Source organism: Biomphalaria glabrata, chromosome 1 (genome assembly GCF_947242115.1).
Source record: "Biomphalaria glabrata chromosome 1, xgBioGlab47.1, whole genome shotgun sequence".
Classification (NCBI taxonomy): domain Eukaryota; kingdom Metazoa; phylum Mollusca; class Gastropoda; family Planorbidae; genus Biomphalaria; species Biomphalaria glabrata.
The window spans coordinates 7,387,604-7,410,275 of record NC_074711.1 but is presented as its reverse complement, the minus strand read 5'-3'; the positions used below and the strand labels follow the sequence as shown (position 1 = coordinate 7,410,275).

General features: G+C 36.6%; 1 protein-coding gene across 2 annotated transcripts in view; it reads left to right on the top strand.

The window, feature by feature from the left end:
* Positions 1–11,178: 11,178 nt before the first annotated feature.
* The window catches only part of LOC106068423 (uncharacterized), a 29,921-nt gene continuing 18,427 nt past the window's right edge, over positions 11,179–22,672 (top strand). The window contains exons 1-3 of one of the 2 annotated variants that reach the window (XM_056019327.1): positions 11,179–11,289; positions 11,751–11,898; positions 14,493–14,737. In XM_056019327.1, coding sequence (XP_055875302.1) covers positions 11,827–11,898; positions 14,493–14,737 — 317 coding nt within the window. In that variant the 5' untranslated portion in view covers positions 11,179–11,289; positions 11,751–11,826. The remainder of the gene's footprint in view (positions 11,290–11,750; positions 11,899–14,492; positions 14,738–22,672) is intronic. The other variant, XM_056019330.1, reaches the window with a different exon arrangement.

The window sequence follows — 22,672 nt, the reverse complement described above, 5'->3', positions numbered from 1 at the left end:
TAAAAAAGCTTCCACAACCTTGTCACAATCCAGGCGCTGTTCCTCAAGGGGCCGTTACATAAATGGCGTGTCCCGCACAGTTAGCCTGGTATAGAAAAGGAAAATGGCGGGGGTCTTTAGTGTACGCGGTCTCTTGCCGCGAGTCTGACCCACCCGTCAGAGGCCGGTGAGATGGAGCTCTTGTTCAATTTTGCTGGCCTAGAGTTTCAAGAGCCGAAGGCTCAACTCTACCTGACAGTTTCAAGAAGAAGAAGCAGACAGAAAATATTTGATTTAAATCCGTAGAATGAAAACATTGCTGTAATGAATGTTTTTTGTTCTTAACTGAAATGATGACGACCTCTCTCTCTCTCTCTCTCTCTCTCTCTCTCTCTCTCTCTTTCTCCCTCTCAATTAGGCCTGTGTGTCCCTGTGTTCCTTCAAGGAACAGTACCAAGAAAAAGAAGAAGAGGCAGACAGAGAAAGCTATGGGAAGACAATATAAAAGAATGGAAGGGCCAGCCATTGAAAGTATTTCTATCTAAGACAAAAGACAGAGCGGAATGGAGAAAGATGGTCGACAAATCTTGCATGGTGCCCCAACAGTCCAACAGACTATAAAGGTAAATATGTCCCACGTTTTTTCATTTTTACATAACGATTTTCCTTTTGAATTTATACGAAGCTGATAGGGCCTATATAAAAAAAATATATATTACAGAGGTGGAGGTATGTTTCTCTGTTTCTCTTAAAAGCATTAAACGTGAAAATGGATTAGAGAATATGTCTGTCGTCTGCTAGAGGTCAAGCCAAATAAATAAGATTGAGAACATTTTAATTCAGGGGTTTTCACTAAAAATTAAACAATGTCAATTTATTTTTGTTAAACTTTATTTTTTATTAAACTTTAATAAAGTTGCCAACTTAATAACAAAAAAAAAAAGTAATTTAAAAAGATGTCTCTTGGAACATTTGATTCTGCTGTACTGAAAAGTGAATATATAAACATGCTTTCAAAAAAGCGTAGCTTATCAACACACCTTATTCAATGATTCTGTACACCAGTAACACAGAAAAGCTAGCTATTTATTTATTTTTTATATTATTGTTTTTTTCATTTGCCACCAGAAATGATTATATTCAATGAGAAAAGAAAAATGAATTCCAAAAACTGAACCACTCGCAGACTCTAAAGAAAGTCGCATTGATTCCCTTTTAAAAAAAAACTCTGAAAAGTTAATTTCACTGCGGTTCAAATAAAAATAATTGAGAGAATATTTTTTTTGTTTTCTATACTATAGTCAGTGTTTTCACAATAATTTTTAAACACAGTCGTCTCCTCTTTCTTGATGTTTCCATTTTTAATATTACAATATTTAACAAATAAAATGTAAAAACATAGAGAAAGAAGAGAAAGCTATAAGGAGAAGTAAGGGGTGATATATGGCAACTAAAGAAAAATGTAAGAAATAAAAAAAGGGAACGAAATGATGTCAAGGTCACTATATTGAAAGATCACTGCTGGAAAAACAAGCTTAGAGATTAATTTTGCATTACTAAAAATGTGCACAAATTGTTATCATCTACCGTTTAAAATACATAGCTTGTCAATATTTTCTATTTCCTGTACGTAAGAAATACCCAGATTGTTAACTTTTTATAGATATTCACCTTCGAGATCCAGATTGAGTGATAAAGAAGAAAACAATTAGAGAAATTCTTGATAGTGTATATTGGACATTGTTGAGCGTGGTTGGCCTACATTGGACACCACTCAGTGACATAGGTCATGATTAATCCAGAAACGGCTGCTTAGTAAATTAAACTGTCCAGATCAGATTGACTTTAGAAATACTTTAAAAAAATGTTCCAACGTATTTCACGAACAAAAACGTTCCTAGTTTTGATTTGCTTTGCTGGTTTCACTTTGACATTGTACTTCTGAGCTTTTATTTGGCTTGTGATGCCCATGACCAGTTTAAAAAAATCTTCACTGAACTCTGAACGTAACACAAATGAAAGAAACTTTTACCAGTAGGCCTATATTCCATTGAAGAAGAACACTTAAATTTTAAGTTGTAATCCATTATCATGCCAAAACGTATTATATAAAAGAGACCATGACAAAATCCAGAATAGTATGTTTGTTTACAGATTGAAATCCCACTATTTTTTAACTCTTTCACTGCGAATTATTTTGATCGAAACAATTGAGTTTTCCTAAACGAACTAAAATATGCAGGGTGGTTAGAGTTACTAAAACTAACGTTTGCTTTTTATTTTTTATATAATTAAACATATTTGAGTTTATTTTGAAAGAAAATAAGTCTCCACTAGCAGCGTGAGCGAAGTTACTCCCTGAGACTAACCTCGCATTGAAAGTGTTAATTCAAGGTCTTTTCTTTTTTTAATTTGACGTCCTGTACACTTGAATAAAAAAAATTGAATGTGTATCCTAAATTGATAGCAATTTATATTTATAAACAAAATCTTTTGAATTGCAGGACGCAAATCTATATTTTTTCATAGTAAGACTAAACACAATGTTTTAAGAACATAAACCAGGTAAAAGTGAATATATAATTCTATTACATATTAATGAGGCATGTAGTCGAAGTACATTATACCACTGTACACCAGGCCTAACAACTTTCATTTATCAACTATAGCACACAGGCACACACCATGAATGAATTTTCTCTTATAAGTCACGTGGACCAACGTTTCGTTAGCTTAATTAAGAAAGTGTTTGTGTGTGTGTGTGTGTGTTTGTTTGTGTGTGTGTGTGTGTAAACTAGTGGCAATTTTTTTTTTTTTATATTTTCAACAACAAACAACGATGTTAGCTCCCTGATATATATTGTTTCCTGTTGTGCTTTTGTGTCTGCATAAAGAAGCCACGAAAATGTACAAATTAACAGCATAACTTTTTTTCAATAAACGTTATAAAAAGAACATTATTTCCTAACCTACATCTTAATAAAAAAACGAGTTCGAATCAGTGATGATTTAGAAAGCCTTCAGGACAGAAGACTCAAAAGTAAACTAGCAATTATACATAAAACACTGAACCATAATCTTCAAATACAAAAACAAAATTTAATAAAATACTCTGAAAGACACAAAGATAAAGGTACATTCCTCATCCCATATGCTAGGACAAATTTGTACAAGTACTCCTTCTTCCCTAGTGCTATTAGAGCATGGAATGGGTTGCCTGAGCTAGCCAGGAAAACCATGTGACTTGGCAGAATTTAAGTCATTGGTTAATATGCATGACTGAATGCTTGACGCGTAGGATGTAATCATATTCTTTTTTGAAGTTACGTCTATATTATATAAGATAAGATAAGAACATATTTGAGATTTCATTTGATGGGTGCCTAACTTACGGTGGGGAAGTAAAGGCGGTTGGTCGTTGCACTGGCCACATAACAACCTTGTTAACCGTCGGCAACAGAATAAGATTAACTTTACATCATCTGCTCCCATTGTATGCAAGAATTAAAAGGGTTTCTTACAAAATCAATTAAGAAAACAAAAAGTGAAATGCGATAATTTCATAAAGTTCTATTTTCAGACATTGAGGTCTATGGGGAAGATTTCTTCTGTTTCTGTGGCCTACAGTTAACGAGGGTGTCATGTGACCAGCACAACGACCAACCGCCTTTACTTTTCCCCAACTAATGTCAGGTACCCATCAGAGTTGGATGGACTCAGAGTCGCCAAAATATATCCTGAAATAAAAAAAATCCCAGTCTTCAGCAGAATTCAAACCCGAGATCCCCGGTTCGGAAGCCAATCGCTTTACCGCTCAGCCACAGCGCCTCCAAGGTTCAGGTGATGTAAAAATAGTTTTTTTTTTCTTTTCCCTACATTTGAACCACACGTGAAGAACGTCAAGTAAACCAAGAGTTCAATGTCAGTTTGTCTTAACCAGCAGACGAGATGACGCAAGACACATGATGAACAACGTGCTTGTCTATTGGCGTGAACACGCCGCACTGACATATACAAATGAACCATGAGACAAGAGAAGTGATGAATGGAAAGACAATGTTGAAGAACCGAGTCTATCAATGCAAATTGATTGCCATTGTTGTTATGCAGTGGCGTAGCTACCAATGTGCGGGTGGTGCGGGCCGCACAGGGCACCAAGTGGAGAGGGGCACCAAGATTCCCCCAGTGTGTATTAATTTCCTATTTCCGTGAGCTTTTCAGTAAAAACGACTAATTGTATGGACACGAACAAACTTAAACTACTGTATTTTAAACATGAACTAACGATTTATAAACTAGTCATGTCACTATTTTGTTTCATCTCCTTGACTATTTCTTCCATACAATGTAAGCTATAGAACAGTTTGACTCTAATTTACTAGATTTATTTCGGACACACGGTACATGTTGTCGCCCCTTTTATAGCGCTCATAGGCTGTAAGTACCGCCCTCTCCCTCTTTAAATTTAAAGGGGCCTCGTTTGTTAAGATTTCAGCAGCGTTTGTTGGGCTTGTCCGAAAGGTGCCACAAATGAACCTTAGTGCCTGTGATTGTACTCGGTCGAGTGATTCGAGGGCAGTTTTACTAGCATATACTTGAGCTGTACTCAATGTGTGATCTGACTGCCCCTAAGTACAATGTGCGTAGCATGTAAGCTTTGGCACCCCACTTTGTGCTGGCCAGCTTTCTTAGTAACACTAACTTCTCCGAGGCTTTTCTTTCAACTTCCTGGACGTGCTGGAGCATTGACAACTTTCTATCCAGGGTCACCCCTAGATATTTTGGCGTGTTTTCACGTTGGAGTCGCAGCCCACTAAGTTGAAGCTCGAATGGAGCCTTAAGAATGTCGATCCATAGGCTGAACAGGGACCAGGTCGTTTTGGCAATGTTTATCTGAATCTGTCATTTGTCGCAATACGAGGAGATGGTTTGGAGGTCTGCTTGTGATGCCGCCTGTATTTGGTCGGCTTTCTTGCCGGTTGACAAGAGGACAAAGTCATCCGCATAAAGCAGTTTCTTTGACCGCAGTGAGGTGCGTTTCTTAAATTTCTTAAGTCTAAAGAAGCATCGAGACAATTTCAAGTCACATCATTGCCAGAGTCCACCGACTATAGGCGAGCTGTTAATGGGTATGAATTAACTGAACAATTAAAAGCAACAAAGCAAGATGAGACGGTTATCATTGAATTCAGAAAAAAAGGATGAGGCCGACATCGTGAAAAGAAGAAAATACTTCAATACCGCAGGTTCTAGAGACTAAAGGACAGCACACAAGCATGTCCTCAAAAATTCATACTGAAGAAGCTGAACCATCAGACAGTGTAAACAATACAGAAAGCAGGATAATAAACTCTAGACTGAACGACATTGGAGATTGGCCTGATGTCATCACAGATAATATTCGCATACACCTTTTCACGTAAGGATCTGAAACAGTTCAGCGTATGGACAGTCAATTCAGAGAGGCGTATAGACATCAAGAATCAGCAAAAGGAAAGGCTAGAAAGCTTTCAAAGGCTTGGTTTTTCCGGCAAATGTCAAACGGCGAGAAAGTTCTTAGAAAGTGGATGTGTTATTCGCCAAAAAAAAATAAATTATTATTTTGCTTCCCCTGCATGCTCTTCTCAACAAGATCAAGTACCAAATCTTCATTTAAATCCAAAGATGGATTCAATGAGTGGTGGAGGTTATCCCCGAAAATAGAAAAACATGAGACCAGCAGAGCTCACATTCAGTCATCGCTTGCTTGGAGGGAACTTGAAGTTTGCCTGAGAGTAGGGAACAATATTGACAACAAGGCCCAAGATTTGATTATACAAGAGACGAAAACCTGGAGAGTTAGTAAAATTACTATCAAAGTACGATCCACTCTTGAGGGAGCATGTGCTTCGAACTAAGCTTTGTTCCATATCGAATATATACATGTCTCCACAAATACAAAATGAATTTATTACAATATTGGGGGATCACGCTAAAAAAACAAATCATACAGCAAGTAAAACAAGCCAAATATTTCTCTATTATTTTTGACAGTACACCTGACATCTCAAAGCTGGATCAAATTTCCCAAATTTTACGGTATGTTGTCATGGAGAATGACAGGGTGCAGGTTCGTGAGTCTTTTGTTGACTTCATCGACACAAAGGCTATGATAATGCTGCGGTCATGAAAGGTCATTAAGGTCATGAAAGAATTAACAATATTTGATTAATGAATATGCCTACATATTATTTTGAAAAAAAAGTAAGGTTTTGCAATGTTATTAATTAGTTAGTTGTTTTGTGTTTTTTTTTTTTTTGGGGGAGGGGCATCAAGATGAGGTACCGCACCAGGCATCATATACTCTAGCTACGCCACTGTTGTTATGTAATGAAGAACTAAATTGTAATTATAAACGTATTATATACTCTATTTCGCTCTTTCTTTACCTCTCTTTTTCTTCCTCTATTTCGTTCCTTCGCTCTATCTTTACAAAGCTTAAATCAACTCTGTCTGTCTGGTCAAAAGTTTGTTCACGTTATTTCTTCTACACACAATCTCGGATTAAGCTGAAATTTCGAGCAATTATTTCTTTTATATGACAACTTAAGGGAAAAAAAAAACAATTCCTCTTTTTTGGTGAGCTAAAAGATGGTCGAAGTAACAGAGGCGCACCACGGAAACGCTTCAAAGACCAGCTTAGGCGTCAACTTTCCTTGGCTGACATAGAAGAGAGCACCTGGCTGCAGGCGGCGTCGGAACGAGACAGCTGGAGGTCACTCACGAAGGCCGCGGGAAACACATTTGAGACCAAATCTGCTGCCGAGGACAAACGCAGACGACGAAAAGAAAATCTAAATCGACCACCTGCGGACAATGGTTATGCTTGCCCTGGATATGGCAAAATATGCAGGTCACAGCTGGGGCTGCGCAGCCACGGAAAATACCGTATTCCTCATTAATCTTCGGACTCGAAGACAAGCCTTATTATTATTATTATTATTATTATTATGTTTGGTATCTTGAACAAGGGGAAGAAATCGTTCTTGACCGATGTGGTGGAATAAGTTGAATTAGTCACCATGAGGAACCTTGAGCCCTAAGTGAACGTTTTTTATGCTTTGTGATTTTAAAAAAGTATTTTGTATGTTTTTCTTTTTCTATTTGTCGCTCTTTTGCTCTCACTGATCTTTCTCGCTCTATTTCTCTCTCTCTCTCTCTCGTCTCTTCCAGAGGCGGCCTTTGGGAGTGGCGATTGGGGCAACCGCCTTAGGGAGTCCCCGCGATAAAGAGAATCTTTTGTCCCCGTCAGCTCATCGTAAGAAGTATGCCTATTCGTGGAACTGATGTAGGCCTAACACTGCAATCCCCCGTCATCCTGTGGGACGTTTGGACTAGGAGGGAGCATCTGAAACATTTAACCAATTTTTAAACAAAAAGCGTACTGGGCTGTAACATTCCCCTTTCTCATCTGCATGACAAACCGTAAGGGCGGGGTGGGGGGGGGGGTGGCAACTATATGACATCGTGATGGTAAACAAAATAGGCTTATATTTTCAAAAAACAACAAAATGAAAGTACAAAGTTCACTTCCGGACGGTGCAGCCACACTGAATATAAATAAGCAAAAACTATAAAAAGCACAACTTTCCACATGTTCCCTTGTTTGAAATAAACATATAGGCTACTTGTCAGAACAAGAAACAATGGTCTGCGTTAAAAACTGTATACTTTGAATTAATATTTATTTGTACATGGAATGGACTTTTTGTAGCTGGTGGGTTGCATTGTCTTTCCTTAAAATCAATGTCTTCGTCTCTGAAAGAATTGAACTTGTCGCACATAGAGAAAATTTAGATCTGTCAAAAAAGTGATTTTCATTAATGTAATCCCAGTTGCATCAATTGAAAAGAATAAATATGGAAATTAAGTATTTAAAGAAGTATAACAAATCTATTTTTTAGCACTGCAAAATTCAATTTTTATTATCCTTCGCGCTTACTATGCTGAGAATAATGATTATTATGTTTTTCATTAGCTTTCAATATATCGCATTACCTTTCTCCATATCGCTTTGTCTTTGTTTTTAATTCTTACTGTATTGAATTGCCGAAAAAACGTGAACCAGAACTTATAAATCAAATAAGGACATTAAGAGTAGATTATTGGATTAAACTAAGAATAAAAGAATTTTATGTGAGGCCTAGAATCTTTCTATAAGATCACAGTTCTAGGATCTAGTTCTGCCTCTCCATTAAGCTGACGTATCCAAGGAAACGTCAAGTACCTATAAGTACCGATACAGTTTGGTGTCAGCACGCTCTGCCAGGGTGTAGGATTCAATGCTACTCCTAGCATAATTATAAAGAATGTCTTTAACATAACTGTTTAATAAAAAAGAAAAACACCTACTTGAATCATGATTGGTTAATTTACTTAAGCTTAAACCTAGACTTATGTCCTCCCGCGCCGTTCGAGGCCCAGGGTGGCAAGCTCTTTCCACAGAGATCGGTCATAGGCGATGTCCACAGGATCTTTTCAGCTGATGCCCGCGGATGATGCACAATGTTTGCCGTAGCGAATGAGGTATTACGGGGCGAATGTCGCTGCCTCAAGAAAAAACCCTTCCCCTTTCACTTCCGGGCTTGGGACCTGCCTGGGGGAATGGTAGACCTGGAAAATAATCTTCACCCTTTCCCCAAATCAAAGAGAGCCGGATTACGCCCTTGAACATAGTGTCTTAACTAAGATTAGACTCGATCAAGTTGTTTTCTACCTCTCCACAGCAGGACCTTGAAACCTCGGCCCTGGTTAGGCTTGCATAGGCCCGAGTTGTACAACTACACAGCGACACGAACTGAATAAGTAATGAACCACACTTTACCTGAAGATGGTGAGGATTTGGAGGCAATTAGATAACTCTTGCACGTAGTGTCAACATGCCATCAGCGATTATGCAAATTTATTTGTTTGTCTTCCATAAAATTGCCAGCGACACCTCCGTGTGGAGTTTTTGTAGTAACATAGCAGCGCCACCTCCCCCCCCTCCCTTGCTCGTCTGTTATCTTTGTCTACCTATGTGACTGGGTCACTAGATCTCTACCTACGCGGTTCTCAGATTGTTCTCTTCTTGCCCACAGGGGTTAAAAAAAAAGAGACATTGCTCAAAGACATAATCAGATTTTTAAAATTAAATTATAGCTTTTATATAGCGCTACTTTCATGCTTATAGCATGCTCAGAGCGAGAGCGCTATGGTCCAATCTCATGTGTGGACCGGTGAGGGGAGGGGGTATCTGGGAGAAGGTTTTCCGTGCTGCCATTAGGCGCTCAGTAAACACAACTCTGTCGGTTGTCGAACCTCGAGCTCCCTTCATAAGTAGCCAAGCCAAGCCAAGTTCAAGCGTATTTGGCCTCTCGCTCACGCATCCTCATTTAAAGCATAATGTCTCGTTTGATAGTGGAACCGTTGCCAATATGGACTTTTTTGTTCGGTCAAAGGTTGACAATGGTGATTTGTGTCTAGCACAACGGCTGTTGTTGATGGTCGTAGACTTAGCACACCAAACTGCTGGTAGACAACTAAACCTCTGTAGGTGTATTGTATCGTAACTTTAAAAAAAATAAAGTAATTTGAATAACTTCTTTATGAGCAAAACAAACTATAACTTTCAATACAATATAGACAAATTTAACTTGAGTTGAAATGAAATAAATGTAGTAGAATTTAGTGATAATAATAAACAGTAGCTCACTACAAAACCACGTCTTTTTACTCTGGCATTCTGGAGTCGTCTGGTGTACACAAGCTTACGACAGTGCAGCTTATCTTGCATCATTCACACTGCATAGCCACCAACCAATCGCTAACTTCTTCACACGTCACCACAGAAACACACACACACACGTCCACGTACACTCCATAACAGCGACCAACAGACTATAATTTATTCAACTACAGTCAGAAAGAGTCAGGTTATTTAAAAAACTGAAATATTTAATCTAGACAACTTCTCTCGAATAAGAATCAAAAAAATATTCTCATGATTTGATTATGTTACATTTCAACCAGTCATACTTAACGATCGTTTAATATTAAAAAAGTAAAAATGTAAGCTTCCCCTTTCAGACCTTATGATCTTAAGGTCATCTGTTTGATATTATTGGAATGAAATAGTGGCACCTGCACTACTATAGAGACAAGAAAGCTATGAAACTCTGTCATTTCGCCTTAAGTTTTGTTTTTGGCAGTCGCGAAGCACTTAGTAGGGGAGAAAGTAAGAGCTAATGCATGTAGTGAGAGGCACTTGATAGGGTAGGCACAAAGAGCAAATTATCAAACAATTTATCAATTAGTTAGAGTTCAGTAATTATTTGAAATAATATTACAAAGGAAAACAGATTCAACAGTATTGAGAGATATGGCTATAAATGGGGAGTTGTTTTCCTTAGATAAGCTTTGTTTAAAAGAAAAGTAATTTTTTTTAAATTTTGCTTTTTCTTTTAAATGCTTGAAAATTTCCTTCATCTTGTCACAAAGACAACGTTTGATTTTCATGACTTAAATTAGATTGGCAATATACTATCAATATACTACTAGTACGAGCGCGGTGACTGAGTGGTTAAGCTTCCGAACCTGGGGTCCTGAATTTTGAGGTTCTGGATTTTTTGGGCGCCCCTAAGTCCACCCAAATCAAATGGGTACCTGACTTAAGTTGGGGAAAGTAAAGGCGGTTGGTCTTTGTGCTGGCCACATGACACCCTGCTCGTTAACCGTTGGCTACAGAAAAACATGACCTTGAAATCCTCTGCACTATAGATCGCAGGGTCTGAAATGGGAACTTTACTTTTTTAAGAACTACTTTTACGAGTTCGCATCTTGGTGAAGATCGACATTTTGGACTTTATAGACGTCCCTTGTCCACCCACTTCTAATAAGTATTTGACAATAGTTGGGGGGGGGGAACAAGGGCGGTCGTTGTTTGTTACGGCTAAAGAGACGAACGAGCTTTATTTGTTATATATCTCTTCAGATCTTATACGATGGTATTGCGTTTTCTTTATAAATAGATATCATCGTTGCGCCCGAAGGTTAATTTCTCTTAACAGTCTGAGAACCGCGTCTGTTTGCGCCTAGATGTGCACCGCAGCATCACGATGCTCTCGTCTTATGCCTTGTCTGGCCAACATTTTGAGAACCTTAGTTAGCGCCAAGCGCCACTCGCGCAAAGTTACCTGGCGATTTTTTTTTGGTTTGTGTTTTGCCTTGGTACTCTCGACATTGTGATTCATTGAGCGGCAACCTGGAACAAGACGTGGTCGTTGTGAGCAAGTAATCTTCTTTGTTTTTATGTTGTTTATATTTATTTGTTTCGTTGTTATTACTTAACATTTATATTAAAAAAAATGTTTACATAATTTATTGGTATTGTTTTTAACTCCGATTCAAATGTAGGCTTATTTGCGTAGTTTGAATTAGCATTGTAACCATAAGTTAAACAGCTGATCATTAAACTGATTGATTTTCTATTGTTTGGCCTTTGTTTTGTTTTTTAAACAAATTTACAAAATGATTTTCTCATTATGCCCTTATATCATATAGATGTATTCAATACCCCACCTAGATCTTATAGTTATAATGTTTTTTGTTTGGTGTAATGCACAAGTTGTAAGACAAATTTCCTTACGGACAATAAAGATTATTATTATTATTATTTTATTATTATTAATATTATTTTATTTTACGCAAATCAGAAGTTTGATTATTTATACATTCTTTGAATTTTCTTTTAGTTGCAACAAACAAAGTTAAAATTGGATACCAAGCTGAGTGAAGACTGAATTATCTTTTCTTGACATATCATTCAAAATGGGAGTAGATTTAAAGAAAACTAAGATGTACAGAGTTATTGCTAAAGGTCGGAGAAATCAAATTTTAAAGGTAAGTTTTGGTTTAAAACACATTTGCATTTTAGCTTACATAAATAAAAAAATATATAAACATTAAAATTTCTATTTATGGCTCCTTATGTCTCGGAAAAAAATGGATTAAAATTTGTATGCATTGTAAAATGTAAAATAACATAGAAATCATGTTTCGATGGTTTATTTCAAATTATGTTAAGACAGTGATCTAAACATAGTGATACTGGCTTTGAAAGTGATCGAAGAATAGATAACATTTTTTTATTGAATAGTAATTGTCTGTTAAAAATATTGAGAGCCTCCACCACATTTTGTAATGCTGTTACCAAATAAAAATAACCGTTGGATAAAATAATTCCTTAATATTTGAGGATACAATTAATATATATGATTACAAATATTATTTCCAAACTCATTACAGTGACTGAAATGATACATATTAACCCATAAAGAGGTATAGAGAGATCTGTCTAATTTAGTAGGCCTAGTTACTTCCAAGCCTGATTTGATCAAATCTATTTTTTTTTTCATTGGTGATGTACAAAATGAGAACATTTATTAAATAGTGTTTACGAACTTTTAGACAATTTTTTAACAAAGTTTAGATCATGATATTTTTTTTAAAGAGTTGGATTAATTTTTAAAAAACCTTGACATGTTTGATAAATTTTTAAATTATCCTGCATCCTTTATTTTACGATAATTTAGGATTTTTTAAAAACAGTTTTCTTGTTTTACTTTCTTTAAGAAAATAGTTTCTGTTGTTTAAAAGTAGGCAAGAAAAAGAAAAATTAACCCAGTCTAATTACTTTTCCCTTTACCTATTCCTTAGTCTGTTCGACCGTTGGGGCACCATGCAAGATTTATCCACCGTCCTTCTCCATTCCTCCCTGTCTTTTGCCCTAGTTAGAACCTCTTTCAATGGCAGGCCCGTCCATTCTTTTATGTTGTCCTCCGATCGCTTTCTCTGTCTACCTCTTCTTCTTTTTCATGTTACTGTTCCCCGAAGGAAGGTCTTTGCGAGCATCGAAAATCTTGTAATATGACCAAAGATTTTTAGCTTGTTTTTTTTTTTTATTTTTACGATAGTTAGCAGGTCATCATGGGGTCCAATTGCTGCATTAACCCTGTCAAATTATCAAGTCTAAATAGTTGTAAAAATTTTTGCAAGTCAAGAAATTATCTTCCTATCTGAATAAATAAACTTTAATAGAGAGGATACATTTCGTAAAAGTAACTAAAATCGTTTAGTAATAAATACATCGTAAGAATATTTCTGGGTGTTTTGATTTGGTACAGACATATTTCTTACATTTCTTAGTCCATATGCCAAGACAAATTATAACAAGTGCTTTTCCTTTCTTAGTGCCTTTAAAGCATGGGACGGGTAGCCTAAATCAGACAAGAAAACCCTATGACTTAGCAGAGTTTAAATTTCTAATTTACATACACGAGGGGTGTGTGGTAAATCTCTATGCTTCCAAACCTGGGGGGCTCGGGTTCGTATCTCGGTGAAGGCTAGGATTTTGAACTTCAGGATTTTAAGGACGCCCCCTGAGTAAAGGCCGTTGGTCGTTGTGCTGGCCACACGACACCTGTCATATAAACAGATGACTTTTACATCTTCTGCACAATAGATCGCAAGGTCTGAAAGAAGTACTTTGACATGCACGACTTGATGCACGACGTAATTATCTTTTTTTTTTTAGGAACGTCTGTTATTTGTAAGATAAGATCTACCCTATATGTTTCGGACGTTCTTTTCCATACCTACAGAAAGACTGCAGGGAATGGCAGTGGGCAGGGTTCGAACTCGTATTCTTGGAACCATCGTAATGACAGTCCGAAGCGCATAGGCCTACCACATGGCCATTGCCTACATTAATAAGGCTTATCTTGGGAAGCGTGGTCGAGAGGCCAAGTGCGCTTGAACTTGGCTTGGCTTGGCTACCTAGAAGGGGGCTCGAGGTTCGACACCCGACTCGGGCAGAGTTGTGTTTACTGAGCGCCTAAAGGCAGCACGGAAAACCAACTCCTAGATACCCCCTCCCCCCACTGGTCCACAAATGAGATTGGACCAAAAGCGCTCTGAGCATGCTATAAGCATGAAAGTAGCGCTATGTAAAAGCTATAATAATAATCTTCGAGTCCGAAAATTGAGTATATTACATGTATAAAGATTAGGCCCTACTACATTGAAGTGTTGTCTATATTCTATTTTAATGAATCGAATTTTCGAATTTAATTCTATAAAAACTATAATTCTATATCAAAATTAAAGCGCTGTCGACTAAATGTCAGGTCCTAACGATAGAAGATTCAACTATTTAAGCATTTGTTTCTTAAAATCTTACGCGTTCAGTTTTTGTTTTAGCTTTCTAAGTCTCAATCTGAAAACGAGGCATTGGGGATTCTAACTTTTAGGTCAACAAACGTAATGCTTTTTTTTTTAAAACGTGATAATAAAAAAAAATACGCAAAGATTATTTTCCATACATCGTACATCACCTTTATAACTTCTTTATATCGTCTTTATATCTTCTTTAAACATCTTTATATTATTTTTATATCAGCTTTATATCCACTTTATATCATGTTTATATCATGAAGGTAACCAAAGAGTTTGTCAAGTCCTGTAAAGATCCGAACATAAGAGACTCGGACACAGGGGGCAACCTACTACACCACATTGTCAGCCATCATGAGAAGTTCAACAACCCAGAGATGATGACCGTGGTCTACTCTCTGGCCTTGATGGACATTGAGGTGGACGTCCAGGACTACAACGGCGACACCGCACTGCACTGCGTGGTCAGACAGAAGGGAGCGTATAGGATCATGGTGGCACTTATGAGGTAAGTCCCACCCATTTAACACCTACAAAAAAAAAAAGACTTTTAACCATCCTAGTATGATCCTAGTCTAGTGAATGAAGAGCCAATCAACGCCGTAACATTATATTGTATTAGCTATAGTGCTTGTATCCAGGGCCGGATTTAAGGGATGGCAGCACCGGGGATCCACAAGAAAGGGTCCTCCACAAAAGAGAAAAATTATCGGAATTTCGACGGGGTCCGAAACTTTCTATTATTTTTTTCTCACTGTAACACGAACACTTTAAATGTTACTTCGAGTTGTAACAATGTAGTGATTTAGAAATGTCCGCTTTTAGTTGTTGCATGTTCGGAATATGCAAATACCGGTACAGCCCCGGATTTACAGCAGTACGTCTACCAAGGGTCTTATACTCCAACAAAATTTAATAAAATACTCTGAAAGACACAAAGATAAAGGCACATTCTTCGTCCCATATGCTAGGACAAATTTGTACAAAAGCTCCTTCTTCCCTAGCGCTATTAGAGCATGGAATGGGTTGCCTGAGCTAGCCAGGAAAACCAGTGACTTGGCGGACTAAATGCATGACACGTAGGACGTAATCATCTTCTTTTTTGAAGTAACGTCTGTATTATCTAAGATAACTCAAACATGGACACTTTTTAAATACTAAAATATGCATATTAACTTTTTTTTTTTAAATAAAAGGAAAGTGAGATTAACTTTAAAAGTACTCTATTTCTTTCTGGTCAAATATGCGATGCTTTTAGGTATAATTCATCAGTGGATCTTTATTAAAGCATTCGAAAGAGTGTAGAGCCTCTACAAAAATGTGACCCCAGATCCGCCACATACTTAAATCCGGCCCTGCTTGTACCCAACGGTCCCGTCAATGTGTGCATAGAACAGAGAACCTCACACCCATCCAGAACTCAAAAATTCTGCTCACATAATGATCCGCAGATGCTCGTTTCCATTAGACTAAAAGATTATCACGTGACCCATGTGTCGAAAATTAATTGAATCCCTGGACCGAAAAAAAAAGTTGCCACAAGAAGCATAGAACGTTTTCTAAGCTTCTATCCATGTCTGCAAGTCTGTTGACAATAAAACAAAGACCATGGTATTATTGTCGTCATTTTCATAAGTCATTTGTTGAACAAATAATTTGAGTTCATTGTATTGGTGTACAGTTTGATCACTTAAGTCACTACCCCTTTGCTGTAGGCCTACTCTCTCTTTTACCTGCACACATTATTCCTGTCTGTACTGTGCAGTAATTGTATTTCAACGCTCCATTAGAGTACCCAATAAGCTTAATGAGTCGTTTAATTCTTAAGTAGCATACAATTTTAATTACTTATTAGAATTATATTTTGTTAACTGATCACATTAATTAAACATTAAAACTAGTAACGCTGTATTTTCAACCAATGGATGACTGCTTGGTAGTCTGGTCTTGACTTTGTTATGGGCTGTTTCTTTCACTTGGTTCAATGTCCATCCTGCCATCTTTGATTTTCATGTCCTCCATGTTTGCTTTGGTCTCACAGCCTTTCTCTTTCCTCCAGCCCAGAGCGTATTTTGCAAAATTTGCCTTGTTCTTTGGATTAGCGTCTTTTGATTTTTTTTGGTGGTATTGTGGTAAATGCTTCGAACTGTTGTCACAAAGGCCCCTAGTTCGAACTCTGCCAGCGTCCATTCCCTGTCGTCATACAGAAAGTTTGGGCAAGAATGTAAACATCTTAATTGTGAAATTTATTAAACAATCGAAACTAATATTTATCGAACAAAAAATTCGTACGCCCATTTCTTTCATTTATGTTTACATTTTAATTGTCTTATTTTTCTTTTACAATTGTTTACAATCTTAAGATGCAAAAACAACAATAAGTACTTTTAATATATGAGCCTTAATGTCCTAAAGCTATTTATAATATATATACATAAAAACACTGTATACTTTTTAAACAATAGACCTAATTTAGGCATGTATTTTCTGAAGGTATCAAGCTTACAAATACACCACACATCTAGACTGTGTGGTTTTAGCATACGTGAAGCCAAAATTGAAAACATGCTAGTTTATTATTGTGTGTGATAAAACAGTCATTAAGATGTTACATTATCATGTTAACAACTTCCATACTTTCTTCATGCCCACTTAAAAAACAACAACTTCTCTATTACCTTCGCTGTACCAGTTTCCCTGTCCTCCTGTGATGTCATTAGCGGGGTTCTCGTTTTTATGTGAAATAAAACAAAACTGTTAAAAGCAACAAATAAATAAAAGAAGATACCTGTTTCTGCCGGAACGTGTGTACGTTTTGGAACCTGTGTATGTGTGTGTGTTATCCACCGTCGGAGTGGAAAAACTTTGTATCTATTTTTATAGCTCTTAACAGCAGTCTAAGTCTGCTGAATTCTAATTTTATTAGTTGCGTGAAAACTGAACTAGGGCCATTTATTTACACCCTTAAAATCTTCTGACTAGTTCGGACGATGTCTATATGTTATTATTTTTATATATCGCACTAGCAAATACTACTTGTCTGACAAAGCCTTAAATGTTTCTTTTAATCAATCAAAAAAGATATTTTATTAACCCCTCCTCTTATGCGCAATTATTATGTACCATATTGTATTGGTCTAAAATAATACACGTACATGCACTTTTCAATGGAAGAGTCGCGTCTGGTCTTCGTTTTCCAAAAGTAAACGCGAGTGATGTCCCTTTTGAGATTTCTTGTTCTGGATGGTGGAACGTGAAAGCTGAAATTTCAATTTAAATTCTAAAAGAAATAAAATGCAAAAGATAAAGCTTCTAAAATTATCATTTAATTATTTGTACACAAAAACTATCATGGCTTTTATTACGACTTCAGATATCACGCACAAACATATTGCATTTTTAGACCCAAACGCCTTGGTAGCCTGCACTTCAGGGCAGTAATACTTCTTGTCTTTTTCATTTGGTGCTACAAAATGCTTTATAACTCCTCTGTGTAAAGGCTAGATGTTGGCTTAGTTACTAACCATACTAAATCTATCAAAAGATTCGTAAGTTTCAATATATGGATGGGGGCAGCCTTCACAACAAAGTGTCTAACGGACCTCATTCACCAATCGTAAATAAACAACATTTAGCCACGTGATTCACTATCACTTCTATACAAATTACTTAATCCATAAAGGATGTCACGTGATACGTTTTTTTCATTGTTTTATCAATATTATCAGGTGGCTAAATGTTGTTTGTTTACGATTGGTGAATAAGGCCCATTGTGTTGTGTAGATTGGTTGGTAGGCCTAAGTGATACGCAATGCCATAGAAACGTTTATTTACATGTTTTCTTTTTTCCCTTTGTATTTATGTTATTCAAACTAACAAAACCATATTTAAGAATGTTTTTTTTTTTAAAGAGTGAGGATTTAGTACACAAACAGTCTCCGGACTAATACAGAATTTCTTAAAATTTCATAATGTTCTTTGTGTACAAATTTGTAGAACTTCACGACCACATGTTATTTTTTATTACAAAGTTTATATCAACCCTGCTGTCTATCTGGTAAAAATGTTATATACTTTATTTCTCCAACTTCCCATTCTGGGATCAAGTTGAAATTGTACACAATATTTCATTGTCAATGACAACACAGGAATCAATACAAATTAACCAATTAATTTTAGTGGTAATTAATTACTTTTGTTTTATATGGAAAAGGGCTATAAATCTTGCAGTATTTCTATATGTCAGCAATTGTGCTGTTCTTTCCTTCTGTACGTTTTTTTTTTGTTTGTTTTGTTTTGTAAAGTATTTTTTCTATATTGTACTTGTTTTAAATCATACAATGAAGGCTCTATTTTTACATTTGTACCAACTACTTGTCACTGACGAGTACTGACAAGCTTGTCTCTGACAAGTACTAGCACCTAACCTAAACTTAAACCTTGACACCAAAGTGTACTCTTGGCCAGGTGTGCAGGAATGTCCGCAGTCTCCGAGAATTAATGTTTTTACTGAAGATAAAGGAACAAAACATTTTTTCACATGATTTTTCTGAGTTCACTAATAAGGAAGCCGCACCATAATAAATGCGAATGTTGGGCTGCAGTCATTAGTCAGGCACGATAAATAAATGCGAATGTTGGGCTGCAGTCATTAGTCAGGCACGATAAATAAATGCGAATGTTGGGCTGCAGTCATTAGTCAGGCACGATAAATAAATGCGAATGCCCTTTAGAGCGTAACGTCACCGTACAGTCCCTAGCAGTCAAAAGTGCAAGTTTTGCCTAAGAAGTAAACAAGCTCCCAATTTAAAAAAATACTTCTAATTAGTTTCACAGTGACTGAAACTTCCTTGCAATTTTTTTTTTTAAGTAAATGAGGAAGCGTGGTTTAAGTTTGAGGAAATTCGTAGTCGACATATTACGTTTATCTGTTCATCTAGTTTCCGAAGAACAAATGGTAGGTATATTTCTTCCGCTGTAACATCTCTGGTCTTCGTGTATCTCATTTAAAGGCAAGCCACGTCGGATTTTGGTTGCGGACGTTCCTGCAGGACGGCAGGGCCCAGGGGGATGACAGCGGTCGCAACTAGGGACCATCGTACGGACAGTTTTATGAAGCTATCGCACAGCTAGGCAGACGTGCGGCACAACACATAGTTATTTTTTGTGTAACTACACAACAGTGTTTGAAAACAGCGAACATGACTGAGGCTTCATGCTGCATAACTTGGGAATGTTTCTGAGGCTTCATTCTGCATAACTTGGGAATGCTTCTATCTTCAAGTTCTGTTTTCTCTTTATGCATGCTGTTCTAGTCTTATCAAGTCATCTCAGAATTAGTCACTTCCTTAAACTATTTGTTGTGAAATTGGTTGGTGACAGATGGAATAGAGAGTTTTTTTTTTATTCATCAGGTGCAAGATCTGGTTTAACTCTTTCTCTCCTAACTGACGATACCAACGTTGATTCCACCAGAATGTGGTAAATAATTACGGATAGAAAGAGTTAAATACACTCACTGCATTAAACGTATAAAAGTATACAGAAAAAAACAAAAACATTGATGCAAAAAAAATATAGGCCTATATAGGAGTCACAGAGGAAAAAACTCGATACAATTAATTATTAGTAGCCTAATAGTCTCGCCCTGGACTTGTACTGAGCCGTCGTAACGAACCGTCTTAACTGTGACTCCTCCGCTCTATATACAGGGTCCCTACTGGCCTTCTAGAACCCGGACGGAACATTGCTCGACACCCGAAACATGTAAAACATTTTACAAACAAGCAAGTCATTAATACCGAGACAAACAAGTCATTAATACCGAGACAAACAAGTCATTAATACCGAGACAAACAAGTCATTAATACCGAGACAAACAAGTCATTAATACCGAGACAAACAAGTCATTAATACCGAGACAAGCAAGTCATTAATACCGAGACAAACAAGTCATTAATACCGAGACAAACAAGTCATTAATACCGAGACAAACAAGTCATTAATACCGAGACAAACAAGTCATTAATACCGAGACAAACAAGTCATTAATACCGAGACAAACAAGTCATTAATACCGAGACAAACAAGTCATTAATACCGAGACAAACAAGTCATTAATACCGAGACAAGCAAGTCATTAATACCGAGACAAACAAGTCATTAATACCGAGACAAACAAGTCATTAATACCGAGACAAACAAGTCATTAATACCGAGACAAACAAGTCATTAATACCGAGACAAACAAGTCATTAATACCGAGACAAACAAGTCATTAATACCGAGACAAACAAGTCATTAATACCGAGACAAACAAGTCATTAATACCGAGACAAGCAAGTCATTAATACCGAGACAAACAAGTCATTAATACCGAGACAAACAAGTCATTAATACCGAGACAAACAAGTCATTAATACCGAGACAAACAAGTCATTAATACCGAGACAAACAAGTCATTAATACCGAGACAAACAAGTCATTAATACCGAGACAAACAAGTCATTAATACCGAGACAAGCAAGTCATTAATACCGAGACAAACAAGTCATTAATACCGAGACAAACAAGTCATTAATACCGAGACAAACAAGTCATTAATACCGAGACAAACAAGTCATTAATACCGAGACAAACAAGTCATTAATACCGAGACAAACAAGTCATTAATACCGAGACAAGCAAGTCATTAATACCGAGACAAACAAGTCATTAATACCGAGACAAACAAGTCATTAATACCGAGACAAACAAGTCATTAATACCGAGACAAACAAGTCATTAATACCGAGACAAACAAGTCATTAATACCGAGACAAACAAGTCATTAATACCGAGACAAACAAGTCATTAATACCGAGACAAACAAGTCATTAATACCGAGACAAACAAGTCATTAATACCGAGACAAACAAGTCATTAATACCGAGACAAACAAGTCATTAATACCGAGACAAACAAGTCATTAATACCGAGACAAACAAGTCATTAATACCGAGACAAACAAGTCATTAATACCGAGACAAACAAGTCATTAATACCGAGACAAACAAGTCATTAATACCGAGACAAACAAGTCATTAATACCGAGACAAGCAAGTCATTAATACCAAGACAAACAAGTCATTAATACCGAGACAAACAAGTCATTAATACCGAGACAAACAAGTCATTAATACCGAGACAAACAAGTCATTAATACCGAGACAAACAAGTCATTAATACCGAGACAAACAAGTCATTAATACCGAGACAAACAAGTCATTAATACCGAGACAAACAAGTCATTAATACCGAGACAAACAAGTCATTAATACCGAGACAAACAAGTCATTAATACCGAGACAAACAAGTCATTAATACCGAGACAAACAAGTCATTAATACCGAGACAAACAAGTCATTAATACCGAGACAAACAAGTCATTAATACCGAGACAAACAAGTCATTAATACCGAGACAAACAAGTCATTAATACCGAGACAAACAAGTCATTAATACCAAGACAAACAAGTCATTAATACCGAGACAAACAAGTCATTAATACCGAGACAAACAAGTCATTAATACCGAGACAAACAAGTCATTAATACCGAGACAAACAAGTCATTAATACCGAGACAAACAAGTCATTAATACCGAGACAAACAAGTCATTAATACCGAGACAAACAAGTCATTAATACCGAGACAAACAAGTCATTAATACCGAGACAAGCAAGTCATTAATACCGAGACAAACAAGTCATTAATACCGAGACAAACAAGTCATTAATACCGAGACAAACAAGTCATTAATACCGAGACAAACAAGTCATTAATACCGAGACAAACAAGTCATTAATACCGAGACAAACAAGTCATTAATACCGAGACAAACAAGTCATTAATACCGAGACAAACAAGTCATTAATACCGAGACAAACAAGTCATTAATACCGAGACAAACAAGTCATTAATACCGAGACAAACAAGTCATTAATACCGAGACAAACAAGTCATTAATACCGAGACAAACAAGTCATTAATACCGAGACAAACAAGTCATTAATACCGAGACAAACAAGTCATTAATACCGAGACAAACAAGTCATTAATACCGAGACAAACAAGTCATTAATACCGAGACAAACAAGTCATTAATACCGAGACAAACAAGTCATTAATACCGAGACAAACAAGTCATTAATACCGAGACAAACAAGTCATTAATACCGAGACAAACAAGTCATTAATACCGAGACAAACAAGTCATTAATACCGAGACAAACAAGTCATTAATACCGAGACAAACAAGTCATTAATACCGAGACAAACAAGTCATTAATACCGAGACAAACAAGTCATTAATACCGAGACAAGCAAGTCATTAATACCGAGACAAACAAGTCATTAATACCGAGACAAGCAAGTCATTAATACCGAGACAAACAAGTCATTAA